Here is a 21,718-nt window from a genome sequence, read left to right as displayed (position 1 = left end):
TCCTAACCACTGGATAGACAGGGAAGTCTTTAATTTAACATAACTTTGACCATAAAGGGCTCAGCCGTGAGAATCTTGACTTAGTCGTGTCATCTAAGTTGGAATAATTCATTCAAACAAATGGATGCAAAGTTGTGAACACCAAAAAGTAGCCATAGGGTTGAATTCTGTGATTGTATGTTAGCTGACTCTTACTGAGAAATAACTTTGAAGTCTAATTCAAGAACCTGTTTTAGGATGAAGCATCATTCCATGAGCTAAGCACTTTGAAGAACATTACCCTGACACAAATCAGGAAGCCACGGACTTATCTTTCTTACATATTCCAGACCAACTTACTTAAGCTGATATGTTGGAAAACTGCTAAAAGCCTCGTGTTTAAATGTATTTGTAACCTCGAGTCATTCAATAAATACAGGCAAACTGGTCTGTGTTTCTTTAATGTAAGTCTCTGTATGCATATGTGCTCAGTCACTAAGTCATGTCCGACTCTTTGCAACCCCGTGGACTATAGCCCACCAGGCTCCTTGTGGCCATGGGATTCTCCAGGCAAGAATACTGGAGTGGGTTGCTGTTTCCTCTTCCAGGGGAATCTTCTCGACCCAGGGATCAAACCCGAATCTCCTGTGCTGCCAAATTGAGCATGTAACATAAGGAAGGAGACATTCAGGGTTACTCTAAAATTCCAATTAAAGCCTTTAAAATAGGGCAGTTTCTCTAAGAGCAGAGTGTTCAGGCAATGGTTTCAACAAATTGGATGTGGTCAAAAATGCTGTTTCTACCACTACTTAGACTGGGTCAAGGGCATGGGGAACATACCCTTTCCGAGAGGATTTTACAAACTGATCATCTAAGATAAATTTTACAAAAGCCAATAGATGCATCACAAAGTTTGACACGATACCTCGTAAGCCTTGCTAATTTGAATGAACTTCTCTTCTGCTCCAGGATCTTTGTTTTTGTCAGGATGCCTGAAACACAAATGGGCAGGTGGTGACGGTGGATTTAATGTTTTACACATGGTTAATTAACATCCTCATACACAGAGTTCACTACATCAGAGGCAAATGGAAGGGCATTTTGCTAGAACAGTTCCTTAAAAATAAGTGGGAGAAGCAATTCGTTGCTTCACATGACTACAGTAAATGAAACTGAAACAGGCAATTTCTTCCCACAGTGCTTTATCCAGGCACATTTTCAAAGCACCAGATAGTGTTCCAGGCTTTCACTGAGGAAGGGTGGAATGTATATGTGTCTCTACACTGCTCCTGAACACTGCTGGAGCCCAAGGCTAAGGTCACTTATTGGTAAGAACCAACTTCTTTTCCCAGGATGGCAGCATTTCATCCCAATGTTAGAATGATATCAATGTAGGTGTTTCTTCTGACAACTCCGGTGGACAAAGCAGTTTTTAGGATACTCCATGAATTTGTTTAGTAATAACCATGTTCCAAACGGTATCTTGTTGCTGATGTTAAAATTAGAACGCTTTAATTTTCAATATTATTCTGGTTATTCCATTCTGCCTCATTGCCTTTTATTTACAAACGGATAATGATTTCAAGGTCACATGTTTTAAAAATGTGAGGAAATTCTAGAGTTTATGCAAAGTGATTTCAACTAATATTGGAACTAACATTTGCTATTATACACAGCTGGCAATTAACTGTATCTATCTTGCTGCCATATATTATTCTGTAATATTCTTACATTTACCAATTTCAGCTTTGGCGATTTTATTTTTATTTTGGTGATTTAAAAGTCTTGGAAAGTAGGGGCTAGGTTTTACTTCCTTAGAACTCTCTAACATCTAAATCAGTGTTTTATACCAACTGATTTTTCAATGTTCATTTTATTAAGAGATTATTACAGAGCTTATTTTTTTAATAATCACTACTGCTAACTTCTAGTAAATTTCTTCTAGCAAAGGTTCTGGAAAAAGAAACAATCCACTGGGAGGCAAATGACTACTAAAAACAGTACCAAGTACATTTGAATAAAAAAATTTACAACTTGATCAACTTATTCTAGCAGGAACATATTTGAATTATACCAATATTCTGACTTCTCTAAAAATAAAGGAACTTCAAATTGTTGGCTGTTCCTCCCTTGATTATTTAATCTTGTTATGAACATTAGTGGGAAAAAAACTCAGCTAAATGTAATGAAAATAATGATTTAAGGAAACAAGATGATGGTTCCAAAATATGTTTCTGGATGACCAAAGGAAAAAAGAAGAGTTTTCAATATTCAAACTTAGGCCAAAGGCTAAGAGGATAAAAATCATGCAACTGCACAAATGTAGATTTAACATACAGAACTCTGTAGTGGGGGAAGAGAAGGGAAGAAGGGGCTTTTAAGGAAATTGAACCAAAGAGAGAGTATTGGGGGCTGGATTAAAACCACACACCCTGAAACAGAGGAAACCAAGGCCCAAGGACAGACAGGAAACCACAAGACAGTTTCAGCTTATAAGGAATATTTTCCTGATTATGGGAAGATACCACAAAGTTGAAAACATTTAGAAAAGGATAAATTCACCTCAGGAAAGCACCATCCAATGCTATGTTCAGTGTATAAGCAACATTTCAGACTACAATATAATGAAAGTGAAAGTGTTAGTCACTCAGTCATGTCTGACTCTTGGTGACCCCATGGACTGTAGCACGCCAGGTTCCTCTGTCCATAGAATTCTCCAGGCAAGAATACTGGAGTGGGTTGCCATTCCCTTCTCCAGGAGATCTTCCTGACCCAGGGATTGAACCTCAGTCTCCTGAATTGCAGGCAGATTCTTTACTGTCTGAGCCACCAGGAAAGCCCACAATATAATATGCAACTTTTAAATTTCAAAGTAAAGAAAATTCTGTATTTGGTATCCATTGGGTATCTACCAATAGGGAATAAAAACGAAGGTGCTACCTTGAAGGGAATAAAAATGAAGATAGCAAAGAATAATAAAGTATCAGACAAATGGATTTACTGTTTAGGGGACTGACCATGCTGTACCCATTTGCTTCAAATCAAATTTTATGATGCCCTTTTCTTGGGGTTGGAGGAGTTATTTTGCCCATTAGATGATACAAGAAAAGTACTTATGATAAAACAATTATCGGGAGAGAAATGTCATTTTTCTGAGATTAAAAAGGAATTTAAAATGGTTTCACCAAGCAAAGAGAAAGCTCTTGAACAGGGAAAGCGTTAATCGCTCAGTTGTGTTTGACTCTTTGCAGCCCCATAGATTGTAGCCCACCAGGTTCCTCTGTCCAAGGGATTCTCCAGGCAAGAAAACTGGAGTGGGTAACCATTCCCTTCTCCAGGGGATCTTCCCGACCCAGGGATAGAACCTGCATCTCCTGTACTGCAGGAAAATTCTTTACTACTGAGCCACCAGGGAAGCCTTGAGCAGGGTAAGAAATACTATTAAGTGATAAAACAGCAGAGGAAAGCTACAAATCGAATTCACTAATTAACCATTCCCCATGGAGTAGCTCATTCTGAAAAGTCAAACAAGGAAACTGCTATTTTTCAGTGTACAAGTTACCCTTGAACAACATGGGGGCTCAGTTGAACTGCACAGTTCAAACCTATGTTGTTTGAGGGCCAACTGGATATGAAACCACTATGAAATGAAACAAAAAGTTTCAATGATAAAATATTACCAGAGCCTAAAAAGCAGAAAATAATAGTACAGTAAAAATACAAGGGTAAAGTAAAATTTTAGACTTTCACTAGATGATAGTTTTTTTTATATGTATGGTGACATAATATTCCTAAACAGAATCTAATTAAGGAAGTGAAGTGTATGATTCATTTAATTAATATTGTAACAACTTTTTCAGCTCTGGAAGACAGAAAAGTCAAAGCTATACATTTTAATAGGATCCATAAAATCAAGCGATTATTTTTGCTTTTAAAATGTTGTCAAAGGCTATACCCTTTCCAAAAGAATGTTGCTACCTTATGAATTCCCTGGTGGCTCAGAGGTTAAAGCCTCTGCCTCCAATGCGGGAGACCCGGGTTTGATCCCTGGGTCGGGAAGATCCCCTGGAGAAGGAAACGGTAACCCACTCCAGTATTCTTGCCTGGAGAATCCCATGGACGGAGAAGCCTGGTAGGTTACAGTCCACGGGGTCGCAAAGAGTCGGACATGACTGAGCGACCGAACGGAACGGAACCTTATGAATTAATCGCGGATTTATGTATTTTGCTTTAAATACAAAGAGGCAGGAGACTGAAATGATGTAGCAAAGAAGGTGACTGCTGTAGAGTCCCTGGATAGAGGCCATGCACAATCAGAGATTTCATTTTTAGTATCCAATTCTGGGGATCTCATGATATGAATATGGTCTAAAATGGTTAGGTATTCAAAACATTCAAAAGTATATTTTAAACTACGTTTCACCTTTATCACCACCAACTGGATACTAAGATGTACTTCTCACTGAAGAATAATGGTATCAGGCAAAGTCAGGCACAGCCTGCGTTTTCATCTGCATGCGGCAGCTTCGCTGCCATGTTAACTTCCTACCTACCCAGACTAACCCACTCACTCTCACTTCTGCCCAGATGGGCAAGTGATTAAAAAACAAAATAGCAATAAACCTGCTGGTGCAGAAGGTCAACCTATGGAACCCAGAGGTAATACAGACTTCCCAAACCTGAGCCTAGTTGCTCACCCAAAAAACAGGGACAGCAATATCTGCTCTCATGGGGGTAATTATAAGGCTTAAATGAGATAAAACAGTATAGAACTGGAGCCGAGCATGCAGTTGGTGTGCGATGATGGCTCCCATCCCTAACTTTCTTTCCTTACTTGGTTGGTTCACCCAGCTTTTGTCACCTGTGTCCTCAGTGTCCCTTCCTTCCCGTGTGGCTCCCCTTCGGCTACATAATCCATCATTTCTACTCTGTCACGTCCAAGGCACTGATGGAAGACATTGATAATGTTTGTCCAAAATAAGCTTTAAATTCATTGCTCTCCTGCTAATCACAAACACTGGCATATTCCCTAGCAAATACAACATCTACAGGTAAAAAATTAAGACTTTTCTATGATAATTTTTTTAAGTAATGTATTCAGTTCCTGAATATTCTCCTTAAATTGAGAGCAAAAAGTTCTTACTATAAATATTTTTTTTTAAAGCTTAGAAATTAATAATCTAGAGAACAGGACTGGGTAGTGTTCCCTTTAGCAATGATACTCATAAAGAGTTACTTTATGAATAACATATCATGGGAAAGGCAGCTTATCTATTGCTGATTATATATATTATACATATAATTTATATAATATATATTAAAAATGTATTTATTAATTAAAGTTCCCTCCTATTTAACATTAAATAAGCAAATAGTATCAAGGCAATTCTTTAAGCAAAAGAATTCCTAAAAGGGGTTTCAGAGTAACTAGGCTTTGGATTCTAAAAAAATTATAGAAAAACATGAATATACGTTCTCCCCTATAAAATATGTTAGACAAACATATATTATATATTTAACGAACACAGAAACAGAGACAAATAAAAGCTACCCATAATTTAGGCTTCATTCTCCTGCTAAAACTGCTTAGCTTATTTTAAACTTCTATTTCTTTGTTTCACCTACCATTCCCGGGCGAGCTTCTTATAAGCCTTTTTAATATCAGCCTGACTGGCTGTTCGGCTGACCCCTAGGACTCTGTATGGGTCAAAATCCAACGCAGACAGAATTTGCAGGATCAGAACCAGAACTATCAAGAATTGCCAGGAAATGCTCAACTTTTTCACTTCCATTTCTCTTCCTTTCCAGAGCTGAAATGATTGAAGAGGCAATAAGTTTCAGTGGTAGAAATCTGGACAGTCTGACTTTTTATGTAAAGGTATAAGATGTACAGATGAAAAACAAAACAAAAGATATTTTTCAGGAAAAGTACCAAGCTGTCTGACCCCATCTTCTTAAATGAACACCCTTGCTACTGTTTTTGAATATCACAAATAAGAATATTACAGATGAAGAGATGAGCAATAAGATAGCAACTCTCCAAAATCCTTGGATTAGAAAAGCTTTAGAAATGACTGAAAATACATGAGATGAAGAAATAATAAGCAAACATGAGAAAACATACATAGGGAAATCTAGGCAACTACGTCTCTAACACACTATTTCATGTATTATGACAGTTTAACTTTTATTTACTCAAAAGATTTCTTTGGTCACATCACACAGTATGTAGGATCTTAGCTCCCTAACCAGGGATGGAACCTACACCCCATGCAAAGGAAGCGTAGACTTAACCACCAGACCAACGGGGAAGTTGCCTGACAATAATAGTTTAAACCTAAAATATGTGGTTAGAGAATCCCTTACTGAGCACTTGCTAAATAAATTCATGAAACTGTAAAACTTACTATATGCAAAACTACAAAATGAGATAGTTGTGATGTTCTTGGGAATTAAATAAGTACAAGGATGAAAGTGAAATACTCTAAAACTGGAGTTACAACTTCACATGCCCCAATTCTATTCTTTGTCACCACGCCCATTCAAACAAGAAAATAGGAAGCTGCCTTTAATCACTAACAATACTGTAATTATAAGTGGAGACCTCAGATGAGAAAAAGTGGTGAGAAGAGTTTTAGTTTGCCATCAGAGGGGCATTAATGGCAAAGATTGTAGACCAGGTATGGTCTTTAAATGTTAAACCTCCATCTCCGCTGAGGGTAGTGACTGAATTCACTGTGGATTTTGGAAGTAATCCTGGCAAGTTAACAAGGTAGTGCTGCATTGCACGGACATATTTACACTCCAGGATCATGATCTTTGTGATATCACACAATGATTTTTCAAAGGTCTTTTTATCTTGTGTGTGAAAGTTGCTCACTCCTGTCCAACTCTGCGATCCCATGGAGTATACAGTCCATGGAATTCTCCAGGGGGTCTTCCCAAACAAGGGATGGAACCCAGGTCTCTCGCATTGCAGGTAGATTCTTCAATATCTGGGCCACCAGGTTAGTCCCATATTTATCTTGGTTTCCCACAAATCACTAACATCTTAAGGATCAAGCATCTTACGTGACATCTTATTTAAGAGAGGCAAAGTTGTAACAGTGTGGTTTCTGACAAGTGGAAGTCTAAATGCTACCTCGGAGTCTTCACCAAAGACTAATCTGATGGCCACTGTTTAGGACTGAAAGCATGTCGAATAAAACCCTAAAACAAAAAGAAATTTCTTCTTTGTTAAGGCAACCTATAACCTATTCTCTCGTACAAAATACCCATATAAAAACTAAAAACTGAGAAGGCGATGTAGCTATTAGTTAAGCACAGGGACTCTGGAATCAGACTAACATTGGGATCTGTCCTTCATCGCTTTATAACCTTGGATAAATTACTTAAAACTTGCTAAGCCTCAGTGTCCTCCTTCATAAAACGGGTGAAAATAATACACCTTGAAAGGATCGACATGGGAGTTAAACGGTAAAGGATTTACTGAGCACAGGGTCAGCAGCCAATAAGCGGTATTTATTACCATTATTTTTTCTACCATGCAGTGCAACCAGTGCCTTATTCAACTGTGTCAGTCGCCTCCACTTAAGAGAGCCCAAGTGCTGGGGCGCTGTGTTCTTTTGCTGACAGCTCGACCGTGCCAGCCTCAGGACAGGAAACAACCTGCCCTCGGGCAGTATCCCCTGGACCAGGTAGACGCTCCCAGAGACATGCTTAGGTCTGAGCCCCGCCTCGAGCTCCCGCCGAACGTCGCAACCCTCCAGTAGACAGCCGCATCCCTCGCCGCCCCCGAGAGCCCTGGATCGGGCCCTATCGGCTCCGGGTTGTCCCCGGGCCCAGCGGAGACCCGGAATGAAGAAGAACTGACTGGAGATCCCTGAGCCTGCCCGGCCCCGCCGCGTCTGCGGCTCCGCGCGTCACGCCGGGAAGGAGTTACCGGGAAAGGGCACCGGCCTAACCGGCTGCAGCGTCCGTGCTCCAGTTAGTCCGCCGGGCCGGGAGCCTCCGGTCCACACCAGCGCTCGCCGGGGCCTGGGGAGGGGAAAGAGAAGGGACGAACCGGAGGATAGTCACGTGATACTTAAAGGGCCGGCGGACCAAAGGCGAGAACAGAACACGTCGAGGTCTTCTACTCTGTGAATCTGTTTTGACCCTTGCCACCTGCCGTCTGCGCGTGGACCTGGCAGGGTTGCCATAGGAACGGGGAGCGCTCTCCGGCGGGATCCGAAAGGAGGGTGGTGACCAAGGAGGCCAAAACGTGCCTCCTAGAGAGGCAAAGTCGCGATGCATGATGGGATGTCAAAAGACCTCCTCGATTCAGGGAGGAGTTTGTACCTCTACCAGGAGGTGGCCCTTGTCTAGCAGCAGTTGCTAGGGTGGGGAAGCTATTGCTGTTCCCCAGTCTCTAACCCTATTCTTAGATTCCGAGAGCGTCAGAGTTGGAAGGGACCTTAGGGATCGTTTCTGGTTCAACTCCTCCCTATCCTGATGGAGGAGACTGAGGCCCAGAGAGGGGTAGAGACTTGCCCAAGGCTTAGAATCCAGGTCACTTAATCCTATTTTCCAAAAAAGCGACTTCCACTCTAGATAATGTGCTAGATCCTGTCCTAACCACGGGAAAAGGATATGTGTGTGGTGATGCTGGGTGGGGAGCGCGATGGGGGAGAGGCACAAGTAAATGTGATAAGCTTTCCGTGAGCCAATGACATAGATTCCTTGGGGATATAAAGAAAGATTTTATATTCTCTTGCCTTGCTTATTTACGCTTTATTTCCTTTGCATTTATCACTATCTAACATACTATATCTTTCATTAATTTATGCTGTTTATCACTGTCTCCTCCTACTGGAATATAAGCACCTAAAAGCAGGACTTTTAAACTCTGTTTTGTTCACTTCTATATTCTTGGTGCCTCTATAGACCTTGGCACAGATAGAATCTCAGTAAATATTCTTGGAAAAAATGAGTGAATGGGGCTGAAGTTAGCTGCTCAAGAGAATATATTCTAAAGTAGATTGCCAGTTGCGAGTGGACTTTGAGTTGGGTTGGGGTTTAAATCCTACCCGCCTCTACCACTACTACCTCTGTGATCTTGAATGGCGACTTCACTTCCTAGAGCCCCAGCGTCCATGTCTGAAAAATAGGGGGAAAGAATCTCATCTCCCTGTAGGATTGTAGTCAGGGATAAATTAGATAATACAATGTAAAATGGCTTGCACAATGCTGGGACTTAGCAATTGCTCAACAAACAGGAACTATTTTTTTCCTATTTTTATGTTGTCTGTGAGGTTTTTTTTAATATTGAAATATAGTTCATGTATGAGCAATTTTTAACATGAGGAAATGAGCCGTACAAACTGATAATTCAGAGGACAAGATTTCTGCTCTTTTTTTTTCCTTGTGGGGTGCTAGGGTGGGAGGGAAGAGGGGAATGGAAGACTGTACGGTGAGCTTGGTTGGATCGGACAAGTTTGGAACAGTAAACACAGTAAACAAGGAGATCCCGGCATGCTAAAGGATACTCAGTTTCACTGTGGACAGGTGACAGAGCTAAAGGGGTACGATGCCCTGGAGCGGGTTGAACTGGGCGGGACAGACCAAGGCTCCAGGCACGACATTCTCTCTTGGTAGAAATTTGACCCCCAGGTCCCGTCCCGCCCCGCCCCGCCCCGAGAGTTTATGAATGGTGCGTGCCTCTTTATCACTTTGCGACCTCATGGGCTGTAGCCCACCAGACTCCTCTGTCCATGGAATTTTTCAGGCAAAAATGCTGGAGTGTGTTGCCGTTTCCTTCTCCAGGGGAGCTTCCCAATCTAGGGATGGAACCTGGGTCTCCTGCATTGGCAGGCGGTTTCTTTACCGCTGCGCCACCAGAAAGCGAATTGCTAGAGAATTCCGGCTAGGAGCCCCTGACCACGGCGCGGGGGTGTGTCCTGGGGAGGTTAGGGCTCTAGAGGTATGGTGGGGCGCCGGGGACGAAGCTGCGTAGCCTGGATGTAGCGGCGTGGCGGGGCCTGGGAGCGCGCAGTGACGCGGAGGTGGGTCTTGGGGGCGGTTGGACCCCGGGGCGTGGGCGATGGAGGCGGGCCGCAACGCTGGGGCAGGTCGGGGGGCAGGTCCTGGGGAGAGGGCGGGGCGCGGCGGCCGAAGCCCGGAAGCGGACAGAAGCGGCGGGGGTCCCTGCCGTCTGTCCGCCATGGACGAGGCCGACCGGCGGCTCCTGCGGCGGTGTCGGGTGCCGCTGGTCGGTGAGCTGCAGGTTGCCTCGCTTTGGGACGCGCTGCTGAACCGCGAGCTCTTCACTCCCGACATGATCGAGGACATTCAGGTACGGTCCCCAGCTTCCCGCGCTGCGCAGACTTCAGGTCACAGTTGGGGACTGCGAGGCCGCGCGGAGAAGGTTGCTGAAGCCACACCGTGACTTAATGGCCCGGCTCCCGCCCTCGCCTCTCCCCCTTCGGGTCGCCCCCCTCCCCCGTCTGTGCCACACAGTACCCCTTCCCTTTGGGGAACCATCATGAGGGAACCCCGTTTTCCCCCAGGGCGTCGAGCCTGCTAAATTTCTCAGAGGAACCAAACAACCCCCAAACACCTTCTAGAGGGTTTGCTAAAGCGATTACACGCCTTGCACGAGCAAGTACACCCGTGAACTGCTGCAGTGCTGGATGCCTGTCTAGAGCATACCTGTTTTTTCTTCCTCTAGGGTGGAGTTCCGGCTTCTCAGGTGGCTCAGTGGTAAAGAATCCACCTGCAATGCAGGAGACATGGATTTGATCCCTGGGTGGGGAAGAACACTTGGAGAGGGAAATGGCAACCCACCCCAGTATTCTTGCCTGGGAAATCACATGGACAGAGGAGCCTGGTGGGCTACAGTCCATGGGGTTCCCAAAGAGTTAGACATGACTGAGCTTCTGAGCATGCACGAGAGTGGAGGTTCAGAGCACCCACTAGGAAGGTCTGACTGCCTGGCACTGTATTCTCTTTGAGCCTCAGTTTCCCATGCTGTGAAATGGGAAAAACGTCAGACTGCCGTGAGGGCTAGAAGAGATACGGGTGTGAAACAGAAAAGCTTCAGGCACAGAATGAGGACCCATCAGATGGTACCTGTCTTTGCCCTGTCCTCCTTGGCCAGCCCCTCGTGTGTTATGTGTCTTTTAAGGGGTTTGGAGATGAGGGGCCTACTGCAGATAGTGAAGAGAATAATAAAAGCAAACATTTGAGGTTCTCTTTAAAAGCGTTTATTTTTGGCTGTGCTGGGTCTTTGTTACTATGCACAGGCTCTCTCTAGTTGCAGTGGGTGGGCCTCTCATTTCAGTGGCTTCTCTTGTTGCAGCTCAAGGGCTCTAGACCTCTGGCTCCGTAGTTGCAGACCATGGGTCCAGTTGCTCTGTGGCATGTGGGATCCTCCCGGACCTGGAATCAAATCCATGTCCCCAGCATTGGCAGGTGGATCCCCAGCCTCTGGACCACCAAGAAAGTCCCTGAAGTTCTCTTTAAAAGCACTGTCATATCTTTGTCTTATTTGACCCTCATCACAGGCCTATGAGGTCAGGAGGGAACAGGGTGTATTTCTTACCAGGAGATACAGTGGAAATGTGTGGCTTCCTAGAGGCCCTTGCATAGTGCCCTGTGGGCTGCTTGCAGGCCAGTTTCTGCATTATCCAGGAACTTGGCCTGACCATTGAGGAAGTCTTTAATAGGACAAATATCACATGGGAAGTCCCAATGTATAATATTAAGACAAGTCTTAGGAGCATCTGCTGTGTACTAAGGAGTAGAAATAATTTGAGGTCATATGCTTACTATCAGGAACATTCACAGGAGTGATAAACATGAATGTCCTTGGAGGCAAAACAGGTGGGCAGTAGAATGGGCAGCCTCTGCCCTGCTCTCTGACTCCAGCTGAGTATGATCATACAAGAATGCTGGCCCAGTATTGCCAGATCTTTTATATTGAGAAAAATGAAAGTATTAGTCACTCAGTCATGTCTGTCCCTTTGCAACCCCATGGACTGTAGCCCAGGCTCCTCTGTCCATGGGATTCTTCAGGCAAGAATACTAGAGTGGGTTGCCATTTCAAGGGGGAAATTATTTTGGTTTTTTTGGCCGCACCCTGAGGCTTGCAGGATCTATAGTTCCTTGACCAGAGGTTGAACCCAGGCCCTTCCAGTGAGAGTGAGGAATCTTAACCACTGGACCACCAGGGAATTCCTGTTTCCTGATTTTACATGTTAGCAAAAGTAGCACAGGGAACTCTGCTCTGTAATCTGTGATAACCCAAAGGGAAAACCCATTTGAAAAAGAATTGTGTTGTTCAGTTGATAAGTTGTGTCTGACTCTTTGTGACCCCATAGACTACAGCACCCCAGGCTTCCCTTTTCTTCACTATCTCCTGGAGTTTGCTCAAACTCATGTCCATTGAGTCAGTGATGCCATCCAACCATCTCATCCTCTGTCACTCCCTCTCCTCCTGCCTTCAATCTTTCCCAGGATCTTTTCCAGTGAGCTGGCTCTTTGCATCAGGTGGTCACAGTATTGGAGTTTCAGCTTCAGCATCAGTCCTTCCAATGAATATTCAGGGTTGATTTCCTTTAAGACTGACTGGTTTGATCTCCTTGCAGTCCAAGGTACTCTCAAGAGTCTTCTCCAGCAACACAGTTTGAAAGCATCAATTCTTTGGCACTCAGCCTTCTTTGTGGTCCAACTCTCACATCCGTACTTGACTACTGGAAAAACCATAGCTTTGACTGTATAGACCTCTGCTTTTTAATACACTGTCTAGGTTTGTCATAGTTTTTTTTTTCCCAAGGAGCAAGTGTCTTTTAATTTCATGGCTGCAATCACTGTCCATAGTGATTTTGGAATCCAAGAAAAAAAAAATCTGCCATTGTTTCTATTTTTTCCCCATCTATTTGCCATGAAGTGATGGGACCGGATGCAATGATCTTAGTTTTTGGAATGTTGAGTTTTAAGCCAGCTTTTTCACTCTCCTCTTTCACCTTCATTATGAGGCTCTTTTTTTTTCTTCATTAAGAGGCTCTTTAGTCCTCTTCGCTTTCTGCCGTTAGAGTGGTATCATCTACGTATTTGAGGTTGTTGAAGTTTCTCCTGGCACTCTTGATTCCAGCTTGTGCTTAATCCAGCCCGGCATTTCACATGATGTACTCTGCATGGAAATTAAATAAGCAGGGTGACCATATAAGTCTTGATGTACTCCTTTCCAATTTTGAACCAGTTCTGTTGCTCTATGTCTGGTTCTAACTGTTGCATACAGGTTTCTCAGGAGGCAGGTAAGGTGGTCTGGTATATAAAAAAGAATAGATACTTGTATAACTGAGTCACTTTGTTGTATACCTGAAACTAAGACATTATTATCAAATATACTCCAATATAAAATTAAAAATAAATGTTAGCAACAAATTCAGAATTTTTAAAGAATGTGTTATGAACAATGGGCCACCGTTTTACCACTCCTAGTATGGCAGAACCACATGGATCTGGGCTGTCATCCTGGCTCTGTGACATATTACATATTAGCAAGTTGCAGCAACTTTCTTAGACTCAGTTTCCTTCATCCTTAAGGTGGGAGTAATTGTAATTTAACCTCTTTACAAGGTTGTTGAAGAGGACTAAATGAAATGATGGGTTTAACACGTGTCTGTGAATGTTTATAAACATTGAGAGAAATCAAAACCCCATGACTTACTTGTAGAGAAGTATGCATGTAGCTAACTTTCGCTAATGAAAATTAATCATCTCAGTGATGATACAAATATGTGCTATTCAAGGAGCTTCCCAGGTGGTGCTAGTGGTAAAGAAATGACCTGCCAGTGCAGGAGACATAAGAGACACAGGTTCAATCCCTGGGACAAGAAGACCCCCTGGAGAAGGAAATGGCTACCCACTCCAGTATTATTGCCTGAAAAATCTCATTGCAGGCTACAGTCCATAGGGTTGCAAAGAGCTGGACTTGACTGAAGCATGTGCTGTTCAGTGTAGTGTCCATTAGTCACGTGTGGCTATTTAAATGTAAATATGAAGTAATTAAAATTGAACCCAGAAAAGGCAGCTCCTTAGTCACATGACCCAAGTGCTCAGTAGCTACATGTGGATAATGGCTGCCATTTTGGACAGCTCAGATAAAGATTTCCATTGTCATGAAAAATTCTCTTGGATCACACTGCTGTAGGGTATTTGTGAATAGGGTGGTGTCTTAGCCCTGTGGAACTTGCCCAGAGTTGGGCCTCAAAGAAGAACCAGCAGATAACCAGCATCTTCCTCCTGCTCCCTGTCTCCTTCTCTGGTCTTACCATCCCGACACTTGTTAACCTTGACCGCTCCTGCAACTTCACAGTCCAAGTCTTGTGGATTTCTCCTCCTTATTTCTTCTGTCTGTCCTCTCACTTATCTCCATTCCAGCTGCAAGTCTTTGCCACCACCTAACTTGGCTGTGGAGAAGGCAATAGCAACACACTCCAGTACTCTTGCCTGGAAAATCCCATGGGCGGAGGAGCCTGGTAGGCTGCAGTCCATGGGGTCGCTAAGAGTCAGACACAACTGAGCGACTTCCCTTTCACTTTTCACTTTCATGCATTGGAGAAGGAAATGGCAACCCACTCCAGTGTTCTTGTCTGGAGAATGCCAGGGATGGGGGATCCTGGTGGGCTGCCATCTATGGGGTTGCACAGAGTCGGACACGACTGAAGCAACTTAGCAGCAACAGCAGCAGCAGCAACTTGGCTGTGGCCACTCCCTGCCATTGTCCACTTTGCCCCCAGAATGAGTTTTTTAAAAGGCAGGTTGGACACTGTCACTTCTTTCTTAAAGCTCTTAGGTAGCTCTCACAGCTTTCTTGGCATGACTGTGCAAAGATCTCTCTCCCATCCAACTTAATCTCCCATTTCTCCGAATTCACTATTCCTTTCTTAGTGTTCTTGGGGCTCAGGCCCCTCCTGGAGGCTTCCCTGATTTCTCGTCTGGATTGAATGCACCTGTATCCTTCCAGCCCCTTGTGATTTTCCTTCTGGCATTTCTGTCTTTGCTGTGTCATTGTCTTTTTTTTTTTCTTTCCCCATTGATTATCAGTTTTTGTTTTTGGCTGCACTGGGTCTCACGGCCTGAGACCTCTCACTGCAGTTCACCGGCTTCTTGTTGTTTGCATGGACGTTTTCTGGTTGTGGCAAGTGGGGGCTACTCTCCAGTTGCGGTACACGGGCTTCTCATTGCAGTGGCTTCTCTTGTGGTGGAGCACAGGCTCTAGGGCACGTGGGCTTCAGTGACTGTGGCATACGGGCTCAGTTGCCCCATGGCGTGTGGGATCTTAGTTCCTGGACCAGGGATTGAACCTGTGTCCCCTGCATTGGCAGGCAGACTCCTAATCACCGGACAGCCAGGGAAGCTCATGTTTGCATCCTCCACTAGAAGTCACTCCGTGAAGACAGACTATTCTCTCCTGCATTTTCAGCACCTGGCCCATTCTGGGCACACAGTAGACATCCCTGACGTAGAGACTGAATAGATAAATGAAGACTGGCAGGTTGCCTATGCTCAGAGTAACCTCAGGCTCGATTTTTGCCCATGTGCCTGATTGTTTAGACTTAGGTAGATGGGAATTGAGGGGTCAGGGTGAGAATCACAGCAAAGTGTGTGGATAATAGTGACATGTCTTTCTTTCCAAACAGAGGGCGGGCTCAGGATCTCGGCGCGATCAGGCCAGGCAGCTGATCATAGATCTAGAGACTCGAGGGAGTCAGGCTCTTCCTTTGTTCATCTCCTGCTTGGAGGACACAGGCCAGGATACTCTGGCTTCATTATTGAAGACCAGCAGACAAGCAGCAAAACAGGATGTGGAGGCCATCAGGCCCCTGGATCTCAAGCCGGTGGTGCTCGGACCAGAGGGCCTCAAACCAGAGGAGCTGAGAGTGATGAAGCAGGACCCATCAAAGCCGAGTCAAGGAAAACTTGCTCCAGTGGTGCTGGGGCCAGAGGAGCTCTGGCCAGCCAAGCTCAGGCCTGAGGTTCTCAGACCAGAGGTACCCAGGCCAGTGGACGTTGGTTCTGGAGGATTCACTGATGTCTGTGAGTACCAAGAGGGGGTGGTGGGTGGGTGTACCAAGCAGTCATTGACAAGTGATCAGTGGTAGCCTGAGCTTCAAAACTTAATTTTGGTGTTGTCTTTCTGAGTACTCATAGGGGATGGGTGGAATATTCCAGTAGGGGTTCAGGAGAGCCCCTCCTCTGAAAAGCATGTGTTGAAGTCTGGTTTGGATGTCATGGGTTTTGATCAGTGTTTCCAGATCGATCTAGTGTTTGTCATTTGCCTTTGGGTCCAGGTGAGTCGAGTGGACTAGCGCAGGCTTGGGGACAGGAAGGAGGAGTCTGTTAGAGTCTGTCTCAAGTAGGCGCTGTACATACCCTTACCTCCTCTCCTCACAACCCTGCAAAGCAGGGCATCATTAGACCCATTCTTGTTGATGAGGAACCCAAGACTCAGGGAGGTAAAATAATTGCCTATGGTCACAAAGCTACATCCAGTAAAATACATAAATCCAAAGACTGCAGCTGGATAGTTTTTAACAATTGGGCTTCCCTGGTGGCTCAGCAGTAAAAAATCTGCCTGCCACTGTAGGAGGCGTGGATTTGATCCTTGGGTGGGGAAGATGCCCTAGAGAAGGAAATGGCAACCCACTCCAGTTCTTGCCTGGGAGACCCCATGGATGGAGAAGCCTGGCGGGTTGCAGGCCATGAGACTGCAAAAAGCTGGACATGACTTAGTGACTAAACAGCAAGACACAGATAACCACATTCCAGATTATTACCATACAGAGCATGCTGGTGTCCTTTCAGACTCTCTGTACTTCTTTCCAGTCTGTTCCCACTCTTCCCCCTTCCAAAGGAATCACGATTTTGATCTCTATTGCCACAGATCCCTTTTGATTGTCCTTGAACTTCAGTGCAAATGAAATCCTATGTACTCTTTGAGTCTGCCTTCTCTTGCCATCATTATATTTGTGAAATTCACTCATGCTATTGTGTGTATCAGAAGTTAATTCTATTTCATTGCGAGGTAGTTCTTATTCTGAATCATCCACAGGTTATTTAACCATTCTCTTGTTGATGCGCATGTGGTTTTTTCTTAGGGCTTTGTTTCCAGGGCAGCATGTGGAGACCTAGCACTTTCTGTTTCATGGTTGCCCAGTTGGCCATTGCAATGGAATGGATGTTAATAATAGAATTAGTAGTGTGGCATGTGGGATCTTTAGTTGCGTCACGTGGGATCAAGTTCCCCAACCAGGGATCGAACCTAGGCCCCTTGCATTGGGAGCTTGGAGTCTCAGCCACTGGATGACCAGGGAAGTCCTGTACATTGCTTAGGCCCAGCACTAGGACATGTACCCTTCCTTCCCTTAGGCAGCAGAGGGGGTGTGTTTCCTGCCTTCTCTGCTGGAGCCATGGGCATGTGCTCAGTGATGCTCAGGTTATGACTGATTCTTTTGCACACACACTTGCCCATATGTGCTTCTTGTCCCTTTGGAAGCTGTCATTTTGGGAGAAATGGGTTTCATGCATGTTGTATCTGACTACTTTATCCTCCATGTGGGACTGGAACCCCTCCCTGCCTTTGTTAGTGCAGTGACTGCTGCCTGGAGCCTTCCTTACCTCTTTTCTTTGTTTTTTAAAAATTATTTATTTGGCTGTGCTGGGTCTGGCTGCACTTGGGCTTTCTCTAGTTGTAGCGAGCAAAGCCTACTCTTCTTATTGCAGTGACTTCTCTTGTTGCGGAGCATGGGCCCTAGGGTTCGAGGTTCAGTAGTTTTGGCACATGGACTTAGTTGCCCCGAGGCATGTGGGATCTTCCTGGAATGAACTCCTGTCAACCACTGGACCGCTAGGGAACTCCCTCCCTACCTCTTTCTTTTAGTGCCTTTGTCAGTTTACTCCCTCTATATGTCACTATGGCCTATGGACCTCTCAAGAGCAACCATTTTGCTTTGTAGATTTTTTTTTTTAGGTAAAAATTGAAAAAAAAATTTCCATCTTTATTGAGATATAATTGATGTATAACACATTGTATTAGTTTAAGGTGACGATTTGATACTCGGATGTGTTATAGAAAAATGACCACACTAAAGAAGCAACAGTTAGAACTGGACATGGAACAACAGACTGGTTCCAAATAGGAAAAGGAGTACATCAAAGTTGTATATCGTCACCCTGCTTATTTAACTTATGTGCAGAGTGCATCATGAGGAACGCTGGGCTGGAAGAAGCACAAGCTGGAATCAAGATTGCCGGGAGAAATATCAATAACCTCAGATATGCAGATGACACTACCCTTATGGCAGAAAGTGGAGAGGAACTAAAAAGCCTCTTGATGAAAGTGAAAGAGGAGAGTGAAAAGGTTGGCTTGAAGCTCAACATTCAGAAAACTAAGATCATGGCATCTGGTCCCATCACTTCATGGGAAATAGATGGGGAAACAGTGGAAACAGTGTCAGACTTTATTTTTTTGGGCTCCAAAATCACTGTAGATGGTGATTGCAGCCATGAAATTAAAAGACGCTTACTCCTTGGAAGGAAAGTAATGACCAACCTAGATAGCACATTAAAAAGCAGAGACATTACTTTGCCAACAAAGGTCCGTCTAGTCAAGGCTATGGTTTTTCCCGTGGTCATGTATGGATGTGAGAGTTGGACTGTGAAGAAAGCTGATCGCCGAAGAATTGATGCTTTTGAACTGTGGTGCTGGAGAAGACTCTTGAGAGTCCCTTGGACTGCAAGGAGATCCAACCAGTCCATTCTAAAGGAGATCAATCCTGGGTGTTCATTGGAAGGACTGATGCTAAAGGTGAAACTGCAATACTTTGGCCACCTCATGGGACGAGTTGACTCACTGGAAAAGACTCTGATGCTGGGAGGGATTGGTGGCAGGAGGAGAAGGGGACGAAAGAGAATGAGATGGCTGGATGGCATCACCGACTCGATGGACATGAGTTTGAGTGAACTCCAGGAGTTGGTGATGGACAGGGAGGCCTGGCGTGGTGTGGTCCATGGGGTCGCAGAGTTGGACACGACTGAGCGACTGAACTGAACTGAAGGCTAGTTAGCACATCCATCAACTCACATAATTAACATTTTTTTTGTATATGTGGTGAGAACATTTAAGATTTACTTGTTCAGCAGGTATGAAAGTGAAAGTCGCTCAGTTGTGTCCAGCTCTTTGTGACCCTATTGACCATACAGTCTGTGGAATTTTCCGGGCCAGAATACCAGAGTGGGTAGCCATTCCCTTCTTCAGGGATCTTCCCAACCCAGGGACTGAACCCAGGTCTCCTGCATTGTCAGTGGATTCTTTACCATCTGAGCCACCTGGGAAGCCCTAATACTTGAAAAAAAAATAGTAATATTGTATGATCCAGCAGTTCCACTTCTGGGTATATATATTGTCTTTCTATGATTTCTTATAGCTCACTTCGCTTCCTTAAAACAACAATTTTGAATTCTTTATTGGGCAAATTATAGATTTCCATTGTGTGTTTTTGGTGGTGTCTTGTTTCCTTAATTTTTCATGTTCCTCAAAGTCTTGTGTTGTTGTCTTTGAATATGAAGAAGGAGCAATCTCCTCTAGTCTTTATTCTTCAATGTGTCCTCAGTTCAGTTCAGTTCAGTTCAGTCCCTCACTCGTGTCCGACTCTTTGCGATCCCATGTGATTACAGCACGCCAGGCCTCCCTGTCCATCACCAACTCCCAGAGTTCACTCAAACTCATGTCCATCGAGCTGGTGATGCCATCCAGCCATCTCATTCTCTGTTGTCCCCTTCTCCTCCCGCCCCCAATCCCTCCCAGCATCAGAGTCTTTTCCAGTGAGTCAACTCGTCGCATGAGGTGGCCAAAGTATTGGAGTTTCAGTTTTAGCATCAGTCCTATGTAATTAGAATTTTGCACCAGTGGTATACTGCAGCTTCTCTGCTAGACTCTTGCACTTCCACAAAGGCATTCTTGTCTGGGTGATTGTCAAAAATCAGTGTTCTTTGGGATAATGAAGGTGGTGGAAAACTCTTATTCTGCCATTTTGATAGTGTTACTTTCTCACTTTGCGGATCATTACTGCCAGTTCAGGAAATAAACACATTCTTCAGCAGTAGTTGCTGCTGCTGTTCAGTCGCTAAGTCATGTCCGACTCTTTGTGACCCCATGGACTGCAGCACACCAGGCTCCCCTGTCCTCACTATCTCCGCAAGTTTGCTCAGGTTCATGTCCATTGAGTCAGTGTCTAATTTCATCCTCTTCTGCCTCTTCTTCTTTTGCCCTCAATCTTTCCCAGCATCAGGGTCTTTTCCAATGAGTTGGCTCTTTGCATCAGGTGGCCAGAGTATTGGAGCTTCAGCTTCAGCATCAGGCCTTCCAATGAATATTCAGAGTTGATCTCCTTTAGGATTGACTGGTTTGATCTCCTTGCAGTCCAAGGGACTCTCAAGAGTCTTCTCCAGCACCACAACTCGAAAGCGTCAATTCTTCAGTGCTTAGCCTGCTTTATGGTCCAATTCTCACATCTGGTTATATAGTAGATAGTGGTATATTCGGTAGTATTGGTATTAGTAGTATTGACATTTGTAGTATTCAGTAGTATTGGCATTTTCTAATACTGAAAATGGTATTTTCAGTAGTAGATAATGGTATTTTGGGGAGTGCAGTGGAATTTTGGAAATGAGCAGTTGTTTAAGAATTAAGTCTGTGGTCTAATGGGAGTTTTCAGGCTAGGTAAAACCGTTTCTAATTTAAAATATGGAATGTAAATGCATTTATGGCATGACTTTTAAACTGGCAAAAGAATAGCTCCTAACAAGGTCCAGGCCTGCTCTGAGTTATGAATGGCACCATGGTTGGATCATGAGTATAGTCTCTGGCATGACTGGGTGATGGTCAATGTCTATTTATTTAAAAAAGAAAAAGTCCCATAACCTTGTAGGCTGGTGGTCAGTTGACGTCTTGCTAATTGAAATGAAAACTCTTTTGATACTGAAAGAAAAATCACACCTTTACTTGTTTATTCATTCTTCAGCTGTTTGGTGTGTGCTGGAGCCCCATGGACTGTATAGCCCACGGGGTTGCAAAGAGTCGGACACGACTGAGAGACTCTCACTTTCACGTTCACTTTACCGTGTGCTGGGCTCCGTGGATTCCACAGAGAGGGAGCAGGCCTGGAGCGTCCCTGTGTCTCTCTGTTCTAGAATGTCACATAAATGGAATCACACCGTATGCACTCTGCTGGCTTTCTTAAGACTCAGAATAGTGTTTTTGCAGTTATCCATGGTGTTGCATGTACCTCCTTCCTATTTAAGCTCTGTCATGTCCCTTTGTATAGTTGTGTCACAATTGGCTTACCCATCCACTTGCTGATGGATGTTTGGGTTGTTTCTAGTTCGGGGAGTATGAATAAGGCTTTGTGGATGATCATTCATGGCCAAGTGGTTTGGAGCCCACTGTGCACGTTTCTCTTGGCTACATACCTGGGAGTAGAGTTGCTGGTCAGAGAGTAGGTGTATGTTTAACCCTATTGGAAACTTTTTTTTTTAAATGTCTTTTTTAAAAAATTATTTTATTTTTGTCTGTGCTGGGTCTTCATTGCTGTGCATGGGCTTTCTCTAGTTGAGGCGAGCGGGGGCTACGCTTCCTTGTGGTGCACGGGCTTCTCATTGCAGTGGCTTCTCTTGTTGCGGAGCACGGTCTTCA

The 21,718-nt window shown here is 44.4% G+C and overlaps 2 protein-coding genes across 4 annotated transcripts in view; one reads left to right on the top strand and one right to left on the bottom strand.

The window, feature by feature from the left end:
- DNAJC16 (DnaJ heat shock protein family (Hsp40) member C16) overlaps positions 1 to 8,391 on the bottom strand; it is a 40,423-nt gene extending 32,032 nt beyond the window's left edge. Inside the window, exons 1-3 of one of the 3 annotated variants that reach the window (XM_055419271.2) lie at positions 7,508 to 8,391; positions 5,605 to 5,789; positions 905 to 971 (exon numbers count right to left, since the gene is read on the bottom strand). In XM_055419271.2, coding sequence (XP_055275246.1) covers positions 905 to 971; positions 5,605 to 5,789; positions 7,508 to 7,525 — 270 coding nt within the window. In that variant the 5' untranslated portion in view covers positions 7,526 to 8,391. The remainder of the gene's footprint in view (positions 1 to 904; positions 972 to 5,604; positions 5,790 to 7,507) is intronic. The other 2 variants (XM_055419272.2, XM_055419274.2) reach the window with 2 other exon arrangements.
- A 1,727-nt stretch (positions 8,392 to 10,118) lies between these two features.
- Positions 10,119 to 21,718, top strand: part of CASP9 (caspase 9) — a 24,315-nt gene continuing 12,715 nt past the window's right edge. The window contains exons 1-2 of the mRNA XM_055419269.2: positions 10,119 to 10,312; positions 15,666 to 16,062. Coding sequence (XP_055275244.2) covers positions 10,181 to 10,312; positions 15,666 to 16,062 — 529 coding nt within the window. The 5' untranslated portion in view covers positions 10,119 to 10,180. The remainder of the gene's footprint in view (positions 10,313 to 15,665; positions 16,063 to 21,718) is intronic.

This window comes from Moschus berezovskii, chromosome 17, assembly GCF_049115385.1.
Source record: "Moschus berezovskii isolate FMDL1 chromosome 17, NW_MosBer_1.0, whole genome shotgun sequence".
In the NCBI taxonomy this organism is placed as follows: Eukaryota; Metazoa; Chordata; class Mammalia; order Artiodactyla; family Moschidae; genus Moschus; species Moschus berezovskii.
Note: the sequence above shows the minus strand (reverse complement) of the source record. Positions and strands in the feature narration are given on the sequence as shown.